Source organism: Miniopterus natalensis, chromosome 12 (genome assembly GCF_054644295.1).
Source record: "Miniopterus natalensis isolate mMinNat1 chromosome 12, mMinNat1.hap1, whole genome shotgun sequence".
Classification (NCBI taxonomy): domain Eukaryota; kingdom Metazoa; phylum Chordata; class Mammalia; order Chiroptera; family Miniopteridae; genus Miniopterus; species Miniopterus natalensis.
The window spans coordinates 34,940,357-34,957,348 of record NC_142092.1 but is presented as its reverse complement, the minus strand read 5'-3'; the positions used below and the strand labels follow the sequence as shown (position 1 = coordinate 34,957,348).

The window sequence follows — 16,992 nt, the reverse complement described above, 5'->3', positions numbered from 1 at the left end:
AGGGGCTGGAGTTTTTGTACAGATAAAGCGAAGCCTGGGGAGGTGGGGGAGGGGGGCTAGCCCAAGATCACCTGCAGAAAGGGCAGACCTAGGAGCTAAACGCAGATCGTCCAATGCTAAGCCCAGCATCCTTCCCCTGGAACATCTTGGTCCCACATTGTTCATGAGGCCACTTCTTGACACTAAGTTGTGGCTTAGTGGGGAGGGGGTGGAGGGGGCTAGCCCAAGATCACCTGCAGAAAGGGCAGACCTAGGAGCTAAACACAGATCGTCCAATGCTAAGCCCAGCATCCTTCCCCTGGAACATCTTGGTCCCACATTGTTCATGAGGCCACTTCTTGACACTAAGTTGTGGCTTGCCTCCCCAAAGGATCCTGGCAGCTGCTGTAACAAGCAGCCTCTGGTGAAGGTGCACTTTAGCTCAGCAAAAACATCTGGAAGCTCTTCATGGCAGCTTTAAAGGAAATTTTCCCCGTTCTGTTGGCACGAGTGTAAACAGGTTTTGCAAAGGGCAATTTAGAGCACTTCTGCTTGATTCCCCTAAACAACGACAAGTGTTTGGCGTGTTGCCTGAAGGCCCAATGGTGTGTGTTGAACTGAGGCTATGTTGTTGTTGAAATGGCCAGGGTTTAACTGATAATTCCCCGCCCCAATACTGGAGAATATGTTTCTATCCAGTGTAATGGTTTGGAAAGGGTGGGTGGGAAGGAGAGAGGGAGGGAGAGAGAGAGGGAGAGAGAGAGAAAAATAGGGAGAGGATTCTCAGATAAACAGAATGCAGAGCCAAATTTCTTCCAAAGAATTTATAATGAGCTTGTTTATGAGTCATATGCATCTAAAAGTGAGCACATTTCCTTCATATTGGAATAGAGCAGTGCCAGCCTTAAATAAAATTGTGAAATACGCAATGTTTGCTACTTTCATCAGCTTTTTACTTCTTGCCACCTCCCTGTCCTCACTTTGTAGAGCGAGGCCAACCTCCCGGCCTCACCCCCTGGCGTGTGGTTCTTCTTTTCCTCTGCCTCATCACCCCTCCAAATGCAACTGATGTCAACTCAGGGAGAGGAGAAAAGCAGGCTGAGTGGGATGAATTCATAGTCAGTTGTGAATGACCAATGGCCTTCCCCAAATACTCTCAGTTTAAGAACTAGTACTTTCTATATGGTAAATTTTAGAAAAAATTTCATCAAGCTCTGAACCAGTTTATCTTTACAAAAGCAGATCAGTACATTGAATCAAAAACCGAGACCTCGATACACGTTTAATCATTGGCCACAAGGAAAAGTTCTTGACTGCCTACCACATGGCAGACACCGTGCTGGAGATTAGCTGGGAAGTGAGGAGGAATCCGTGCTCGTGTTTCAGTAAAGGAACCTGCAGCTTCCGCTAGGGCAGCAACTTGGCCGCCTGGGCTGCCCTGTTTTGTTGGTCCAGTGCTTTGTAAATGTCAGAGGAAAATGGGACCAAGAGAAGGGGGTGGAGGAAAGGGAGGGGGAGGAGGGGGGAGAGGGCTTGAAGGCCTATAGGCAAGGCTCATAGCTTCAGTTTGCCAGAAACCCCTCCATCCTATTGGCTTTGTCCCCCATTATCTGCCTGTCCCCCGAGGCATTTGAATTTACTACCTGGTTTAGAAAGATATTCTTATAATACATATTAATACCATGATTATTTTATAATGTTGGACATTTTTATTAAGATGTCAAGTTTACTGACAAAACTTTAAAATACGAACTTGGAAAATGGGCTTCCTTAAGGCATTAAGCTGCCAGAAAGGTGACTATATTTGTTCCTTTTACTACTCCACCTCCCCTAGGTTCCAGTTCTCATTCTGTGTTACTTTTAAGCTGTGTGACCTTAGTCAAGTTCCTTCACCTCTCTGAGCCTTTTCCCTTATCTGGAAAGACAGAGGATTGGATTTGATAGTATTCCGTTTCTTTTAGGTCAAATGATGTTCTGACGCTGTGATTCTTTACTGATCTTACAGACTTCAGTGAGATTTTAATAAAAGAACTTGGCATAGTTCACTGGTTACATGACTCAGGAATCCATCCCAAAGAAACACAAAGGTTGTCAGAGAAAACAGCAGACTTTCATTTCCTGGGTAAAATGCTTCCTCTAGGACCAAAGAATGTCCATGTATTAATTCCTGTTACGGAGAAAGCTCAACTAACTAAAGATAAGTAAAGATCAACAGGCAGTATAACTGATCATATGTAGGACACTTCTGCAAGTAACGATTCACATGTGGCAGAGGCTTTTTGGAATCCAAAATGAAATCCAAAGTTCAAAAATATTTTTAAAGTCATTCTTTGTGGTTCAGATCCTAAGATCACAAAGAAACTTATGGCTTGTCTCATTAAGCTGTATTAACAGGTCTCCAAGTGGCCTATTTCCTTCATGCAGCTTAAGTCCACAGTCTTAGCACAGAAAGGGAGGTTCACTGTCCCCGACTCAGCCCTGCTAGAGGGTGGAGAGGCTATGGCTGGGAAGAAAGACTTTAAAGGTCGCAGAAGTGAATCAATGCTGAGCATGCTCAGTGAAGTGTATCGGTGTCAGGTCCCAGCAAGTAAGCGGCCTGGTGGAGGGACGGTACTGGATGCCAAGCTGGTGAACTGGCTGCAAACGGGCCAATGCTTAAGTCCCAAGAGCTGCCCCGCTCCTTGTCCACTTCTCCACGTGCTACCATCACTGAACCACGTGTGGGAAAGAGAGTCGACATCATTAGGGTCATAAAGTACTTGTTAGAATGTTAGAGCTGAAAGAATATTTAGTTTCCCTATCTCATTATGCAGATGCGAAAAGGAGACCTGAAGAGGGAAGCGAGCTCTCCACGATCGAGCCGCTCACAGAACCCCACTCAAGTCAATGTAAACACTGTGCTAATCAGTATTAATTAATTCCCTCTCTCCTTCCTCAGCAGACTCTCTGTCTGAGGAACACTGTCACCACTCACTGCTGCGACACTCAGGGTTTCATTTGCCATGTTCACTCTCGCTTTTATCCCTAAAATGTCTGGGCTGGGAACTGAGTGCTGGAGACAATTGTAAAAGATACAGAGCAATGGGGGCCACTTTCAACTAAAGATTGTGGGAGTCGCTACCAGGGCAAGACCGGTGTGGTTGTCACGGCCCAGGGGCCAATTTGGCAAGAGGTCAGAATTGACATACCCTCTGTTGGTCCTGAGACCAATAAGATGTGGCCATCCCCTCAGTTCAGATCTCAGTCAATCCCTAAGTGGCCTGGACTCCCAGTGCGTGGAGGAAGTTCAGTCCTAACATAGACAAACATTCAACCCCCCACTATCTCTCCACCTTCTTCTTCCTACCCGCCCCTCACCTCCCAAATCCTTCTGTCTTGACAAACAGACTTTCCCTATTCTCGGTAGAAGTAAAGAAGGACTGTTCACCACATGACCAGAGGTCCACATTAGACTTTGCTCCCTGACCCAGTTTGACCAGTTACGTCCCATCTGGGTCCTGGTTCTGGCTGTGCTGTTGCGTGATCGAAGATAAATCAATCTCTCTGGGTCTCGGTTTCTTTGTCTATAAAATGGACTCAATAGCTCCAGGTTCCTAGCTATAAAATTCCCAAGATTTAGTAACATTTTTCCAGTCTTACAAGTGGCAGCAAGCTTCCAAAGAAACTTGTCATTGTTATTAGATGTATAAGGTTATAAACAGAATAAAACATAAAGTGATGTATTTTTAAAAGTCCATTCTTTTCTGGTGGTGTACCCTAAACATTTCATTTCATTCTATCCTCACTATCAATTACAGACACGAGGACATGAGGCATATCTGATTTATGGATGGATGACCAGAATGGCACAAAACCTGACGGGAAGTGAAATCGATATTGGGTTCACTGTCAATCGGCAGACACAGCTCCTCTACACAGACAAAACCTGACCGAAACTAAAGCCAAGATGGGCTAGTGTTGCAGCCCAGAGCGATCGCGGGCAGCCACAGATGTCAGAGTTTGCTGTTGTTGGCCCTTCATTTACCTGCCCCCCCATTCATCTTTCCATTCATTCTTTTTCTCTTTGAGAACTTAAGGTAGCTTATCTAAGTTATTAAGCAATCCCCCAAAATGTTCAAGCATGTCCTTTGCTATGAAGACACGTTACTAGAGGATACAAGTAACAATGGCAAACATTGCAACACCGGGCCTACTGTTCCTTCCTTTTGGACAGTCATCACTCAGCCCGGCCCTGGAACCCAGCCAAGCATAGTCAAGAGTCAAGGTGGGGGAAATTTCCATAAAGAACAGGTATAAATAAAAACACTGCCCACAGTAGTCAACTGTGCATGGGTACGCACTAATTCCCCTTTCCGGGGAAGAAGAGAAAAGACTAAGGGCTACTGAGTATATTCATCGATCCTCAGTCTATTAACGAATCCTCTCATTAGAAATGTTAGTTGAATGTTTTAATATCTGTGTTGTACACAAATCTGTACATCACTCTGTGAACTTGGGAAGTTCAAAACTATATGGGCTTGGGACCCCCTTAGGCCAAGACTCACATTTTGGCACACATGTAAAGCTCACAGAAGCGAGTGGCTCGGGGCTGCCCATTTCATACACGCAGAGAATGGCCGTCCTTGTCTCTCTGTCAGGGTCACATGGCCAGATTTTCCACCATGTACCCGAGGAAGCTGCATCTATCTCAGACACATGAGCAAACGGGAAAATCTGAACAGAGGTCATTTATTCCACAAGCAGCAGCAGATGTGGTAAAACTTTAAAATTCTAATGATTTCACCACATCCCTGGACTTCTGGCCAGAAGAGGCAGTCTTAGAAAAGCTGTGCCTCACTGCTTCCCAAAAGAGCCTAAAGCCCCCCTGCCCCCTCCACATGCACCTTTTTAATGGCCAGGGGGCTGCACCTCTAGATAAACCGCCCCAGCTTCGCAGTTTGCTGACTGGAGGGCTGGGCCCTTCCCTTGCCCTTCCCTTGCTCTCAGGGAAGCGGAATCCGCAGAAGCTGCTTGCTTCAGGTCCAGTTCATGAGTAATTACTGCGTGTCCAGCTTGACAGCTGGCTTAGCAAATGCCAGTTAACTGTGCATTGCGATCACCTGAGGAGCTTTAACAACTAGGGCACGCCAGTGCCACCGTCTCTAAGAGGTTCTGATTTCATGGGTCTGGAGTGGGACTCGGGCAGCTGTGTTTTTAGAGCTCCCTGGTGCTTGCAGTGTGCAGCCCCGGTTGAGCACCCCCAGCCAGGTACAGGAGGCACAGAAATGAATGTGGCACAGTCTCTGCCCTCTAACAGATCCCGTGTCTCTGGCTAATTTGTGACCGGCACTAACGGTTCCCCTTGGGTAAGGCAATTGTCAGTTTAGCTTTGCTGACACTGGATGTGCCGGAGAGAGATCGCTTTGGTGAGAAATATGCACTATCTGCTAGCCAAATGAATGGCCCCACATGGTTGTTTTTAAATGTCCCTGATTTGTTTCAGTGGCTTTTCTCACAGGCACAATTTCCTCTCACGGCTGAAGCACTCCATTAAACGCGGATGGTCGTTCTCTCCTGCCCGAAGTCCCCACTGCCGAGCACAGAAACTGGCACAAAGACAACACACCATCAATCCCAGCTCGGTTAGAGTAACCCAGCAGAGGCGATCACAGGCAGAACATAAATTTTGTCACAGGAGACATGCCTAGTGAGGTGCTTATGACTAAACTGTTTATAAGACATCACTGCAAATACTATTCTTAGTCACATGGGCTAGATAAAAATAACCCTTTATTTTTCTGTCTCCTACTGCCCCTTTGAGCAGGAGTCAGTGATGTTTTCCACCAGCTCAGAGTATGGCTGATCGTGACCAGTGCAGGAAGCATCTCAGGGGTCTTGGCACAACTGGCCAGTGGGAGCCTGTAGCCAAGGGGTGCTGGTAGGCCGCGGGACCCCCGGAGCGGAGACGGGGAGGGCATTTCCTGCCTGTTCTCCCCTCTGCCCCAACCACCACCTCTGACCTTGTCTATGACGGATGTCAAGCTCAGGGGCCCTGTTCGTACGTACATTCTCTGTCGGCTGGGATCCTGCCCCCCAAGCCCAGCCTGCTTGCCCCCAACCCCCACTACAAAACTACCGATTAGTGAAAGCAAACCGCAGACCAGAGCCGTAACTAGCAATTCTGGGGACAAATGTTCTCAAGTCAGTGCTCCTATACTCCCCGCCTCACCCCACCCATTCTGGACACAACACCCACACCCAGACCCTCTGCCAGCTGGGGAGCAGACTTGTCTCGACTCCTCTCATCCAGGCCCACCCCTAATAGTCACGGAGTCCAGAGCAGGAATACAATCGATGGCTCTCATATCCTAAGTGTAACTATTTAAAAGTTCCAAGCCAGTAACGAACCCCTAAATGAAATACATTCTATCTTCCCGCCCTGACAAATATACACCTTCACAATGACAACGTTACTCTTACCTCTTCAGCTAAATAGCTGAACTAAATTTTTATATTTTCTACATTCATCATGATTTCAAACTGTGCTCATTCTCAATGGTGTAAAATATGAAAATATGATTTATCCAAAGTACACAAATCTTAAATACATTTTATCGAACATTTAAATTCAATGTTAAAAATAAAATTTTTAATGTTTTTGAAATTTTATTTCATCTGACATATTCAGTCATCTATTAAAATTAAAAGGCAAAATACAAATTATAATGAATGAATAGAAAAACGTTCAGTTAAAAGTTTTAAAATAATGCTGAATTTACAAGATTTGCTCTTTTGAAAATTTATTTCAATCTTAATAAGCATTTTAACAGAATTTAGCCTTTTCAAAATGTAGACTTCAATATCAGTTCAGTAAGGTAAAGAATCAGTATCACACTTCACAATGCATGTATCTTCATCTACATACATACAAAGTTAACAGAAATATTCATTTTTTTACTCTTTCCAAGATTCCTCAGCTGTCATGTGCAACTGTTACAAATACTCACAGCAATTTGTCAGTCTCTCTGGCACAACAAATTGAAACACAAAGAGAAGAAAGAAAATGAACATTTGGCACTATTGGCAAGATAAATAAGAATTGATTGTATTCAGGCTGAGAGGAAGAATTTGACAAGTTAATTTCTCTTTTCTCTCACTGAGTGCTTCTGCTGTTCAATCCTCCTAGCGCCCTAAAACAGCGTCTGCCTCTGAAATCATCAGGGGCACAACCGACGAAGCTCCCTGGCATTCAGATGTAGCTACATTTTGTGACATTTTGATTAGAGAACATAGAGAGATGATGTAAAGAAGCGGTGCCCTGGGGCCCGAGCAGTGGAAGTCACAAGAATATGGCTTTGGTATGGATCGGGCTGTATCAGTTGCCCGTGTGCCCCATAAACTCATTTGTGTACGTGTTCGCAGGTTCCTCTAAAGCGGGGGGCCCAGAACGCAGACCCCTCTTGCCCAGGTCTCTCACCGGTTATCAAAGGACCTGGCTCAGAACTAGAATTAGCGTTCAACCACCGCGGGAGAAAGATTGAAAAATGTTAAAATATTTAATATTGGAAACTCTGCTTTCAGCCATGATTAAGTCATTGGAACTAGACTTATACTCCCACCATAGCTTGTAAATTTAACAAAATATGCTAACTAATATTTTTAGATATTGGACAGCAGGCAGGACAGAACTGTGATCTTCGAAGAAAAGGAAACACACGAGGTGAGCCTCATGATTGCTCCGGCTTTCTGTGTGGAATCATTTTCTGGAAGCAGCAAGGAGGGGGAGTCCCAGGCAAGGACAACAGAATCACTGACCATGATGGAAATGTTCTTTATCTTGATCATGGGAATGGTTGCAAAGCTGTATATTTGTCAGGAAATTATTGAACCTGTACATTCAAAAGAGGTGCATTGAATTAAACTTGTTTTAATTAATTTATACCACAAGTAAGCTGTTTTTTAAAAAATATTTTCAACAACTGTAGCACTCTCTAAATTTCAGTATCCCTTGGAAAATCCTTGGGTGCTCCACCCTAGCTAAAACTCATCCCTATATCATCAGTGGGAGAGAAACTTGTGAATGAGCTGGAACTAAACCTTTGAAAACTGCCTGATAGTCACCCAGCTCTCTCTTGCAGCAAGCCTCTGTTTTCTGAAAAAACAGCCCCCAATATCCCACCCTAGATCCAAACGATACCCAAAACCATCCCAGATGTGGTCAGAGTTGCCTGGTTTCTGCAGCCTTGTTAGATTTAGACAGCTCTGTCCTGCCCCCAGACGGCACACTGAAGTCCCAATGTCATCACCAACAAAAGTAAGCCCAGTGTCAACATTGTTTCCATCACCAAACTATAAAGCTGACTAACTCACATATAACAATTCAGAAACACTTAGCCTTGTTTCCTTTTAATACATCCCCAAGATTCTGAGGAAGAGATTGTGAAACTTCAGGAGGCAGAAGAATTTTCCGAGAAGCTTATTTCTAATATAGATCCCCCCCCATCTCCCAGCTTCACCTAAATCAGTAGCACTGGAGTGGAGACTATGACCTGATTTGGGCAGGCCGAGGACCACATTTTGAGAAACACTGGTCAGAGCGCTGTACGTGGGGAGGAAATCTCCGGGGGACTCCTGGGATGGTAGCGGGGCTAGAAGCTCCCAGAAGAGTCACTTGGAGCCAGGAGCCCAAGATGCTCCTAGAAGCTCCGAAGGTAGGAATGGGGGGAAGGGTTTGGGGGTTGTCACAAGGGGGCCAAAAGGGCAAAGCTGTTCTAAGACGAGCGTGTTAGAAGGAAAGGTTCCAGTGTGACAGTCACAGGCTGCTGACCGACCCCGGCTTCTCAGCCCCGCCACCCTCAGTGAGAACGGGGGGCTCTGGCTCCTCGAAATAGGCTATTCCACATCTTCACTGGTCCTGTGAGGTTTAGTCATCCTGCTGTCCCTGTCTCCTGAGATGGCGATTAGCGCTATTAAGGGTACTCTTGGCATCGACAGTCGTGAAGAGAAAAAGATGGGAGCAAGGCTGGGCAAGGGGGAAAGCGGGGCTGTGGGGCAGGTGGGCGCAGGGTCCCTCGGGGCGCTGAAGGACTGCCTCGGGTTGGGGCACCTCACCTTGGCCAGTCCTGGGATGTGCCCCAGAAGGTGGCTGAGACCTTAGGCAAGGACACTTTTCAGACGAGTGTTCCTGGAGAAGCCTGGTAGCTGAGGCCCATCTTGGCGTTGCTCTCAGGAGTTGGAGGAAGACTCCGTAAGGCCTCAAGGGGGGACCTAGGCCGTGCACCATTACAGCCACTACACCTCCCCACTTTTTTGCTGATGCTTTTTAATAATACTGCAAAACCCATGGACCGGACAATAGTGTGGTGAAGGCCTGGGGAGGGAGAGGTAGTGGGAAGGAGGGGATCATTGCGGGGGACGGGGGTCACATCTGTAATAATTTCAACAATAAAGATAAATTTTAAAAAAGAATAATATGAATGTTTTAGCTGAACAGTTTTGCCAAAATAATTTTCCCAATCTTCTGGGGAAATTGTCCCCTAGGCAGATGCTGCCAGTGACCAGAGAACTCCTTGGTTCCCCTCTCCTGCCCCCTTCCACTTGACAAACTCCTGCTCACCCTTCAATCATCAGCCCAGATGTGGCCTCCTCTGGGAAGCCTTTCCGTTTCCATGAGTAGATACAGGCTTTCCATACTCCGTGTTCCCAGGGACCTCCGGCTATCTCAGCGAGCTAGTTTGCGATATTGTTTATGTCTGCTTGTCTTTCTCATGATTAGAATGTAAGACCCTGGGGGAAGGGACTAAGTCACTATTTCATTTTGTGAAGCCCCAGCATTCTGGCACAGGCACAGCATCAATATTTGTTGAATTATATCCGCTGATAGGAATGTCGCAGTGGCTCCATGATCTTGGTAAAGTCTGCCTTTTAAAAATTGAGGATATCTGAGACAAGCTCGCGCTTTGGCACCCTATCAACCATTATTTTTTCACTCTTGTTATTTTGTAGGAATAGAGATAATTTGAATTTTAAAGTATTTACTTTCAGAAATAAATCTAAGTGTCATATATTTTTTATTGGCCAAAATAGTATCAATGTTTCAAAAAACTCTAAGAATATATCACCCATTCTTATGTATTTCTTGTCTTCTTTTCTTTTGTAACTTTAAAAATCAGTGTGCTTGGAGGCATATTGAGGAAATTAAAATTCAGATAATAAAAACAAATCACTTCCTCTCGGTTAACATACTACGCCACACATTATTTAGTTCCAGGTATTTTAGCAGCCTGTCAGCTCTAAATGAAAATCTGAGTTACCTAGCTCTGATCTCTCATTTATCCTCGTGACATGTTAGGATTCTTTATAGACTGGCAGCTGAGGCAATGCCTGGCTAGCCCTCTTCTAATATAGTTGCATTAGGCTTCAGTCTTCTCTCTTTTTTTAAAAAAATATCTCTTTATTGATTTCAGAGAGAGGAAAGGAGAGGGAGAGAGAGAGAGACAGAAACATCAATGATGAGAAAGTCATTGATCAAGCCCGAAACCAGGGCATGTGCCCTGACCGGGAATCAAACCCCGATCGCCTGGATCCTAGGTCGACGCTCAACTGCTGAGCCACGCCCAGCCGGGCAGGCTTCAGTCTTCTCATCTCTAAAATGAGGAAACTTCCCCAGAAATTCTAATATCTCTTCCAGCTCACGCCCATTCTTCTTTGGGTAACCCAACTAAAAATGTTGCTACATTAAACACTTCATATGAAGGCATATGATCTAAAATATTTTTAGCAAGAAATGCGTATGTTAGATAAGAGGGAAAAGATATCAAAACAGGAAATAGGTGATGTGAGGCCTCTACTTAGAAATAAAATAATTTTCAAATCCTGAGGTTAAAACTGGAGCCCTTATCTGTGGACCATCTCTGTGGTCCTTTGCAGAGAATAGAAAAGTGGGTGGTTGAGAATGGTGTTCAATCTCAATCTCTCTCTCCCTCTCTCCGCCCCACACTCCTCCCCACTGCCTCGAATTCTCACATAACCCATTTTCTGCGGTTAAAAATAAAGGGCTCACTTTGGAGAACTAGAGACACATGTGGAACCTCTGAGAAGAAATGACAAGGAGCTAAGTTAAATGGTGTGCACAGAAGAAAAACTGGAACAAAATGACATGGTCTGGGAGATGTATGGCATCTCCAAAAACATCACACTTGTGGTCTCCTGGTATCTGTGAAACCTGGGCCAATTTAAGGCGCTGTGTTTGATAGATTCTGGCAGAACGGAAGGGAAGCCGGGTTCATGTTTTTCAAAGCTGCATTGCTTTCTGGAAGATAAATTTCTTCTTTTCACATATCTTTTCCCTTCTAAAAGATATATTCCTATACTCCCTGGCCATTTGGGAGCCAATAACAGCCTTTCTTTCCTCCCTTCCCCCCTTCCCCCCTTCCTTCCTTCCTTCCTTCCTTCCTTCCTTCCTTCCTTCCTTCCTTCCTTCCTTCCTTCCTTCCTTCCTTCCTTCCTTCCTTCCTTCCTTCTTCCTTCCTTTCTCTTTCTCTGCCTCCTGACCTTACAATGAATCTTTTAGGTAACAGTCTTAAAAAACAGAAGAGGCAGTGATGATATAGAATCATGGAATTTGGAAGCTGGAAAGAGCCCCCAAGGACAAAAGCGTGCAGCCACCCTGTGCAGTGTCCCCTCCTCTACGCACACAAACCCATCCAGTCCAAGCGGGATGCCGAGAAGGAGGCCTGGGGGGGAGCGGGACTCTGGGTCCCAGCTCTCGCTTTTCAGCCAGCCGGCAAAGGACCCTAAACGAATCACTTAACACTTGGTTAACTCTCAGTGAGCCCCTGGTTGACCTTGAGGGAAGCATTTAACCTTCAGTTTTCTCATCTGGAGAATGAAGTTCAGTGAGATCATTGCAAGAGCCTCTTTCTGTTGGATACATTCTGTCCTTTCTTGATGCTGTACCCAAAGCTAAAATAATGTGTATTTCTCTCTCAACTGAGTCCGTTGCTCTAAGAAAACTCAATATAAACAAAAACCTTGAATTGTCAAAGAAGTTAGTTAGGGGACTGGTATTCATATTATGAAAGCACCCGTTTCTCTTAGAGACCTACGTTTTCTTTAAATAGCTATTAAATATATTTTTACTTTATGACAAGTTTTTACAGAACTTTTTAGGAATGTGTTTGATGAAAAGTCCATTGTGCCCTCAATAATCACCACACTCAACTTTACTATGCCTCTTCCACTGACCCCGTTTATAGCCTTAGCAATCTCCTGCCATCATTTATGTATTATCCTCAAGTCCTCGTTTGGCCTCCACCCCTATTCTATCCTCCGAGCCGCACGGCCAGCACCATTCTCTCCTGCACTAACTGAATCTTTATCTCGTTGCTCCCCATCTTTGCCCCCCGCTTCTCCCTCCAGCTGACTCCTGTAGCTCATCCTGGAATCTGATAGAGTTCACTCTGGAACAAGTGACTCAAGCTCATTCAAGCTCAACATCAAGACAGCACAAGCCATGATTGATTTCATTTTAGCCACAAATATTTTCTGCCTTCCTCTGATGCTTACCTGAAAGAACAATCTCAGAGCCTCATGCAGAGGGCCCTACCAAGCACTTTTAACTATTGATATTCCAAGGAGGAGAAATTCGTAAGTATGGGCTTCACAGCTCAAAGTGGACGATGCTTAGCCAATGGTGAGACGGTACCGTGGGACTGAGGGGGGCGTCCAGGAGTCTTTTTAGTTCAGAAGCAGATGAATTTAAGAATGCAGACTGCTCTACCAAAGTCCAGCAGCATGAGAATTAAATTCGTGGACAGAATAAATTGATGAGGGATTATTATCATTTATACATGTTTAAAGTTAAACATGTATAAATGATAATAAAAAATAAAATAAAATGAGCTCTGCTCTGAAAATCAACATTGTTGCGGTTTCAGTTGTTTTGAAAGGGAATTGTATTCAAAACCAAGTTTTAACACTGAAGCTCGCCCCATTCCTGGCTTCTCTCTGAGTTTCAACATTGGAATAAATTCTCTCAATGGTCCACAAGTGATACATATTTTTACATTTTCACAGAGACAAATCAAATTAGGAATTTTATGAACAAGAAAAATAGAATTTCTCACCTGAGTAAAGTATTTTCTTTCAAAAAAAGTGCCACAAAACTCTAGGATGCTATTGATTTGTTGGTCAGCAAGGAAGCAATGCTGTTTGTAATTAACTTCTCAAAAAATGTGCAACATTCTTATGCAGGAAAGGGATCCATTTTCCATGAGGTGTCGCAATGCTTCAAAAATCTTGCTAAAAATATATCTTTCAATTCTAAATCTGGCTTTTAATGGAGTATGTTCTACCTTTTGCCACACAAGTTAAGAATCTCAGGAATTTTCTCATCTATGATCAGTGGGGTTTGACTTTTACATGCCTATACCCCAATGTCAATGGTCAGGACTTTTTTATAAATGGAAATCCCATTTGAAGACAGGAAGTTGATTCAGTATGGAAGCAAAATGAATCATTTTTCTGAAGAAGAGCAGACATACACTTCCAGCATTTATTTAACTTGGAATAAGGCTGTAATCTGTGGTATCATTCCTAGTAGGACACTCTAGCATCTTCCTAAAGTTGCTAAGGTTTAACAGTTTTCATGAAATATTAGCCCCATGCACAGCAAAACTTTTCTCCAGAGAGGTAAAGTGACTTGCCTACATTGACAGCTGGTGACAGGAAAAAATGAATTTCCTGATTTTTAATATAGTTTCAAAGTCACACAATCAGAGAAAACAGAAGAAAGTATCTTCATTTTCTATTTAACTTTCTATGATTTTGGCTGTGGCTGCTGTTTTAACATAGAAGAATTCTCAAGTTCAAATCTCGTTAATTTTAATTCCTTTTCTGTTTCCCTCTCCACAACTTCAATTTTTTTTTAAAAGGAGTTTTAAGGTATTTACTGATATACATTCTATGATAACTTTTAAGTTTTAAAGTTACATATATTTTTAATTCACTCTGTTGATTTCAGCTACATTAAAGCCAAAATTGGCTCTTTTAAAATTCAGAATGACAGTTTACCTGGTCTTTTACTACGTTCACACGTGGGTAATATAATTACTTTATTTACTTTGGCACATCTAAAAATCATTGCAAATATGGTAAGTTTTAATTGTTCATGGAAATCAATTTATATGCAAACAACTTAAAATCTATTTTCATTCCCTACAATTTGAATTTTTACATTTCAGATTTGCTTGTGCCGCAACGTGATGTGAAGTCTGATTGCTAATTGCTTAAATACATAAAGTAGTTTCAAGAGGCACAGAGCTACAAACAGTTTTCGTACAGGTGTTGTGCGAATACGGGAAGGTGTGCGGAAGACAGCCAGCCTGTGTTCCGGCGTATTCACAGGCCACTGATGACGGCTGATGAGAACTGGGGCTCATGGTCATTATTTTGCTACTTGGCATGTACAAAAAAGTAAAGAAGAGAGTGATACGAAGCTGTGTTTATTCTCTTTACTTCTTACCTTCAGAATGCAATTTCAGGAAAGCCCCTGAGAGGTAAGCTCCTTGGGATGGACTTGCTGATACCCTGAGCACTGATCGTTGTGCGAGTCTGCCGCCTCTTACCAGTTTTCAAGGTTAGGATTATAGAATTTGAAGATGGAGGGCCCCTAAAAAAGTATCCAATCACTCCCAGTCACTGAATAGATGAGAAAACTAAGGTCCAGGAAGACCAAGTGACATGTCCAATGTCACACAGCTAGTTAGTAACAAAGGTAAGAAGAGAACCCAGGGGTCTGGATCCATAGGCCAGCGCTTCCTCTCCTAATTCCCCTCCAAGATCCCATATTGATTTCTAAGTTGTACCTTTTAGGTAGTTAATTCAAGGCTTCCTGGGTTCTAATGCAATGGTCTATCAGACGGTTACAGCAAAAAAACATGGTAAAGTCCGAAGTTTAAAGAGGAGCAATGAGTTGGGTCTCTGAAGCCTGGATTTCTTCTGTTCACTATCCGTTGCCATGATCAAGTTCTTCAGCCTTCCTGAGCCTGAGGGTCCTCAACTGTAAAACAGAAAGATAATGGGAAGGTCAATTGCATAGTGTAATGGGACATAGCTGACATAGGATGGTGTTCAATAATAATTGTTCAATCTGAACTGATCGACTGATTGGATAATTGAGGCACCCAAGTAAATGGCAGCACAGGACTAATAAAACCACTTCAAAACTGATTCATTCTCTGGAAAAATTATTCCAATGTACCCACTCAGTCAAGAAATATTTATTCAACACCTACTATGAGCCAGCTGGGCACTGTGCTAGGTACAAGGGATGAAATAACAGCATAAACACAGGGTCTCTACTCTTAGCAATTTTACAGACTAATGGAGAAGACAGAGGAGTGGACAGGCAATGACCTGCTATAATGACCTAACACAAAGGAGGGGACCTTGACCTAGACCAAGAGGATTTGGGAAGGTTCTCCAGAGGAAGCCATTTGTGAGCTGAGACCTGACAGAAAAGCAGGAGTTACCCATACTGAGAGCAATAGGGGAAGCAGTCCAGGGACTAAAAATACAATGTGAAGATTGGAGGTAAAGGAGTTTACCTCTAGTCAATTATGCTCTGGTTAGAATGCAAGGCTTGAGGCTGCAGAATAGGCTGAGGCCAGATCTGATAGGCCATTGAATGTACTTTTCCTAATAGCAATAGAAAACTGAAAAAATTTAAGTTACAAAGTGAAACAGTAACATAAATGGCTTTTTCAATGAGGAATCAGATTTTTTCCTTAACTTTTGAGTTTTTCCAGTGACATGAACATATCAATGCATGTTCATTTCAATTTTAAAATAACTCATTCCCTTTTGTCCATAATCCATGTAACTCATTAGTCAAACTATAACCACCCCCACTGGACTTTCATTTAAAAAAAAATTACATAGGCAAGTTGATCAATTTTAGTCACAGTGGCAGGAGGGTCCACAATCACAAGTGACCAATAGGGATCAGAAAATATTTATGGAATAAATCCATGCACTGCAAAATGTTAAACATTTCCAGCATTTGAATTAAAAAGAAAAGACGGGAAGGATTGGGTAAGAAACCAGAGTAAATAGCAAAAAAAGAAATGAGAAAATATCATACTCTACACTGTGAGCCTATTAAAACCACCACGCCCAGTCTATCTGAAAGCTCTGGACAGCTGGGGCACCACTAACAAGCTTTGCCAGATAAACCAGGTCATGCCCAGCAAATGGGGCCTCAATGGAAAAAAAAGTTAAACTGTGTTTGCCAAAAGTGATGCCATGACCAGCAAACTTTTCCTGAACCTCAGCCTAGAATTTGGCTCTGCCAATGCCCCCAACAGCTGAGGTTCTGTCCCAAGGCTGGTGAGTCTAGGTCCATCTCCTTTGTTTTGGGGGCCAGGAAGGGGGCCATGCTTTTATATCAGAAACCCTCTTGTAAACCAGAGACCCACACCATCAAGGAAATCCTAAATTCCATGGGTTTTATCTGTCATTATAAAATCCATGAACTAATTTCTAGCCAGCTTTATTTGAACATGTTCTACACATTTAAAAACTATAAAACAAATAGGAACAGCAATCGCTTGCAGTTATGGAGCATTTTTCCTTCTAAAAGCTCAAAGCTTCAGAAGCTGAGCACAATGTTCTTTGGGAAAAGCACTCCCTTCAAGCTAAAGATGTCATTTAATCAAATAAAAGGATTTATGGACCACAGACAAGAAGGATGGTAGCAGATGTGGGGGGAACGAGCTGAGCATCAAAGGCCTTCAAGTGGAAATGTGAAAAACAGTAACAACAGAAAGAGTCCTTCGGGGTTAGAAATGTGACAACCGTCTAGGAGATGGGAATAAGATAGTAGGAAAGGGCTCTTTGCTACTTCTGTTAAATTCTAACTTTTAGCACTTAGTTGCTGAATTGCATATATAATACATACCCTTTAAAACATTATTTATTTTAAAAAGAAACCACAATTCAATAAAAATGGGCAGAGGACCTGAGTAAACATTT

The 16,992-nt window shown here is 43.3% G+C and overlaps 1 protein-coding gene across 2 annotated transcripts in view; it reads right to left on the bottom strand.

Annotated features, from left to right (window-relative positions):
• Nucleotides 1-6,741: 6,741 nt before the first annotated feature.
• The window catches only part of CFAP95 (cilia and flagella associated protein 95), a 274,652-nt gene continuing 264,401 nt past the window's right edge, over nt 6,742-16,992 (bottom strand). Inside the window, exons 6-7 of one of the 2 annotated variants that reach the window (XR_015715406.1) lie at nt 14,826-15,019; nt 6,742-7,847 (exon numbers count right to left, since the gene is read on the bottom strand). Coding sequence is in view for 1 of the 2 variants with exons in the window: in XM_087822699.1 (XP_087678825.1) it covers nt 15,016-15,019 (4 nt within the window). In the remaining variant the exon portion in view is untranslated. Of the gene's footprint in view, nt 7,848-12,810; nt 15,020-16,992 lie in introns of those variants that run through there. The other variant, XM_087822699.1, reaches the window with a different exon arrangement.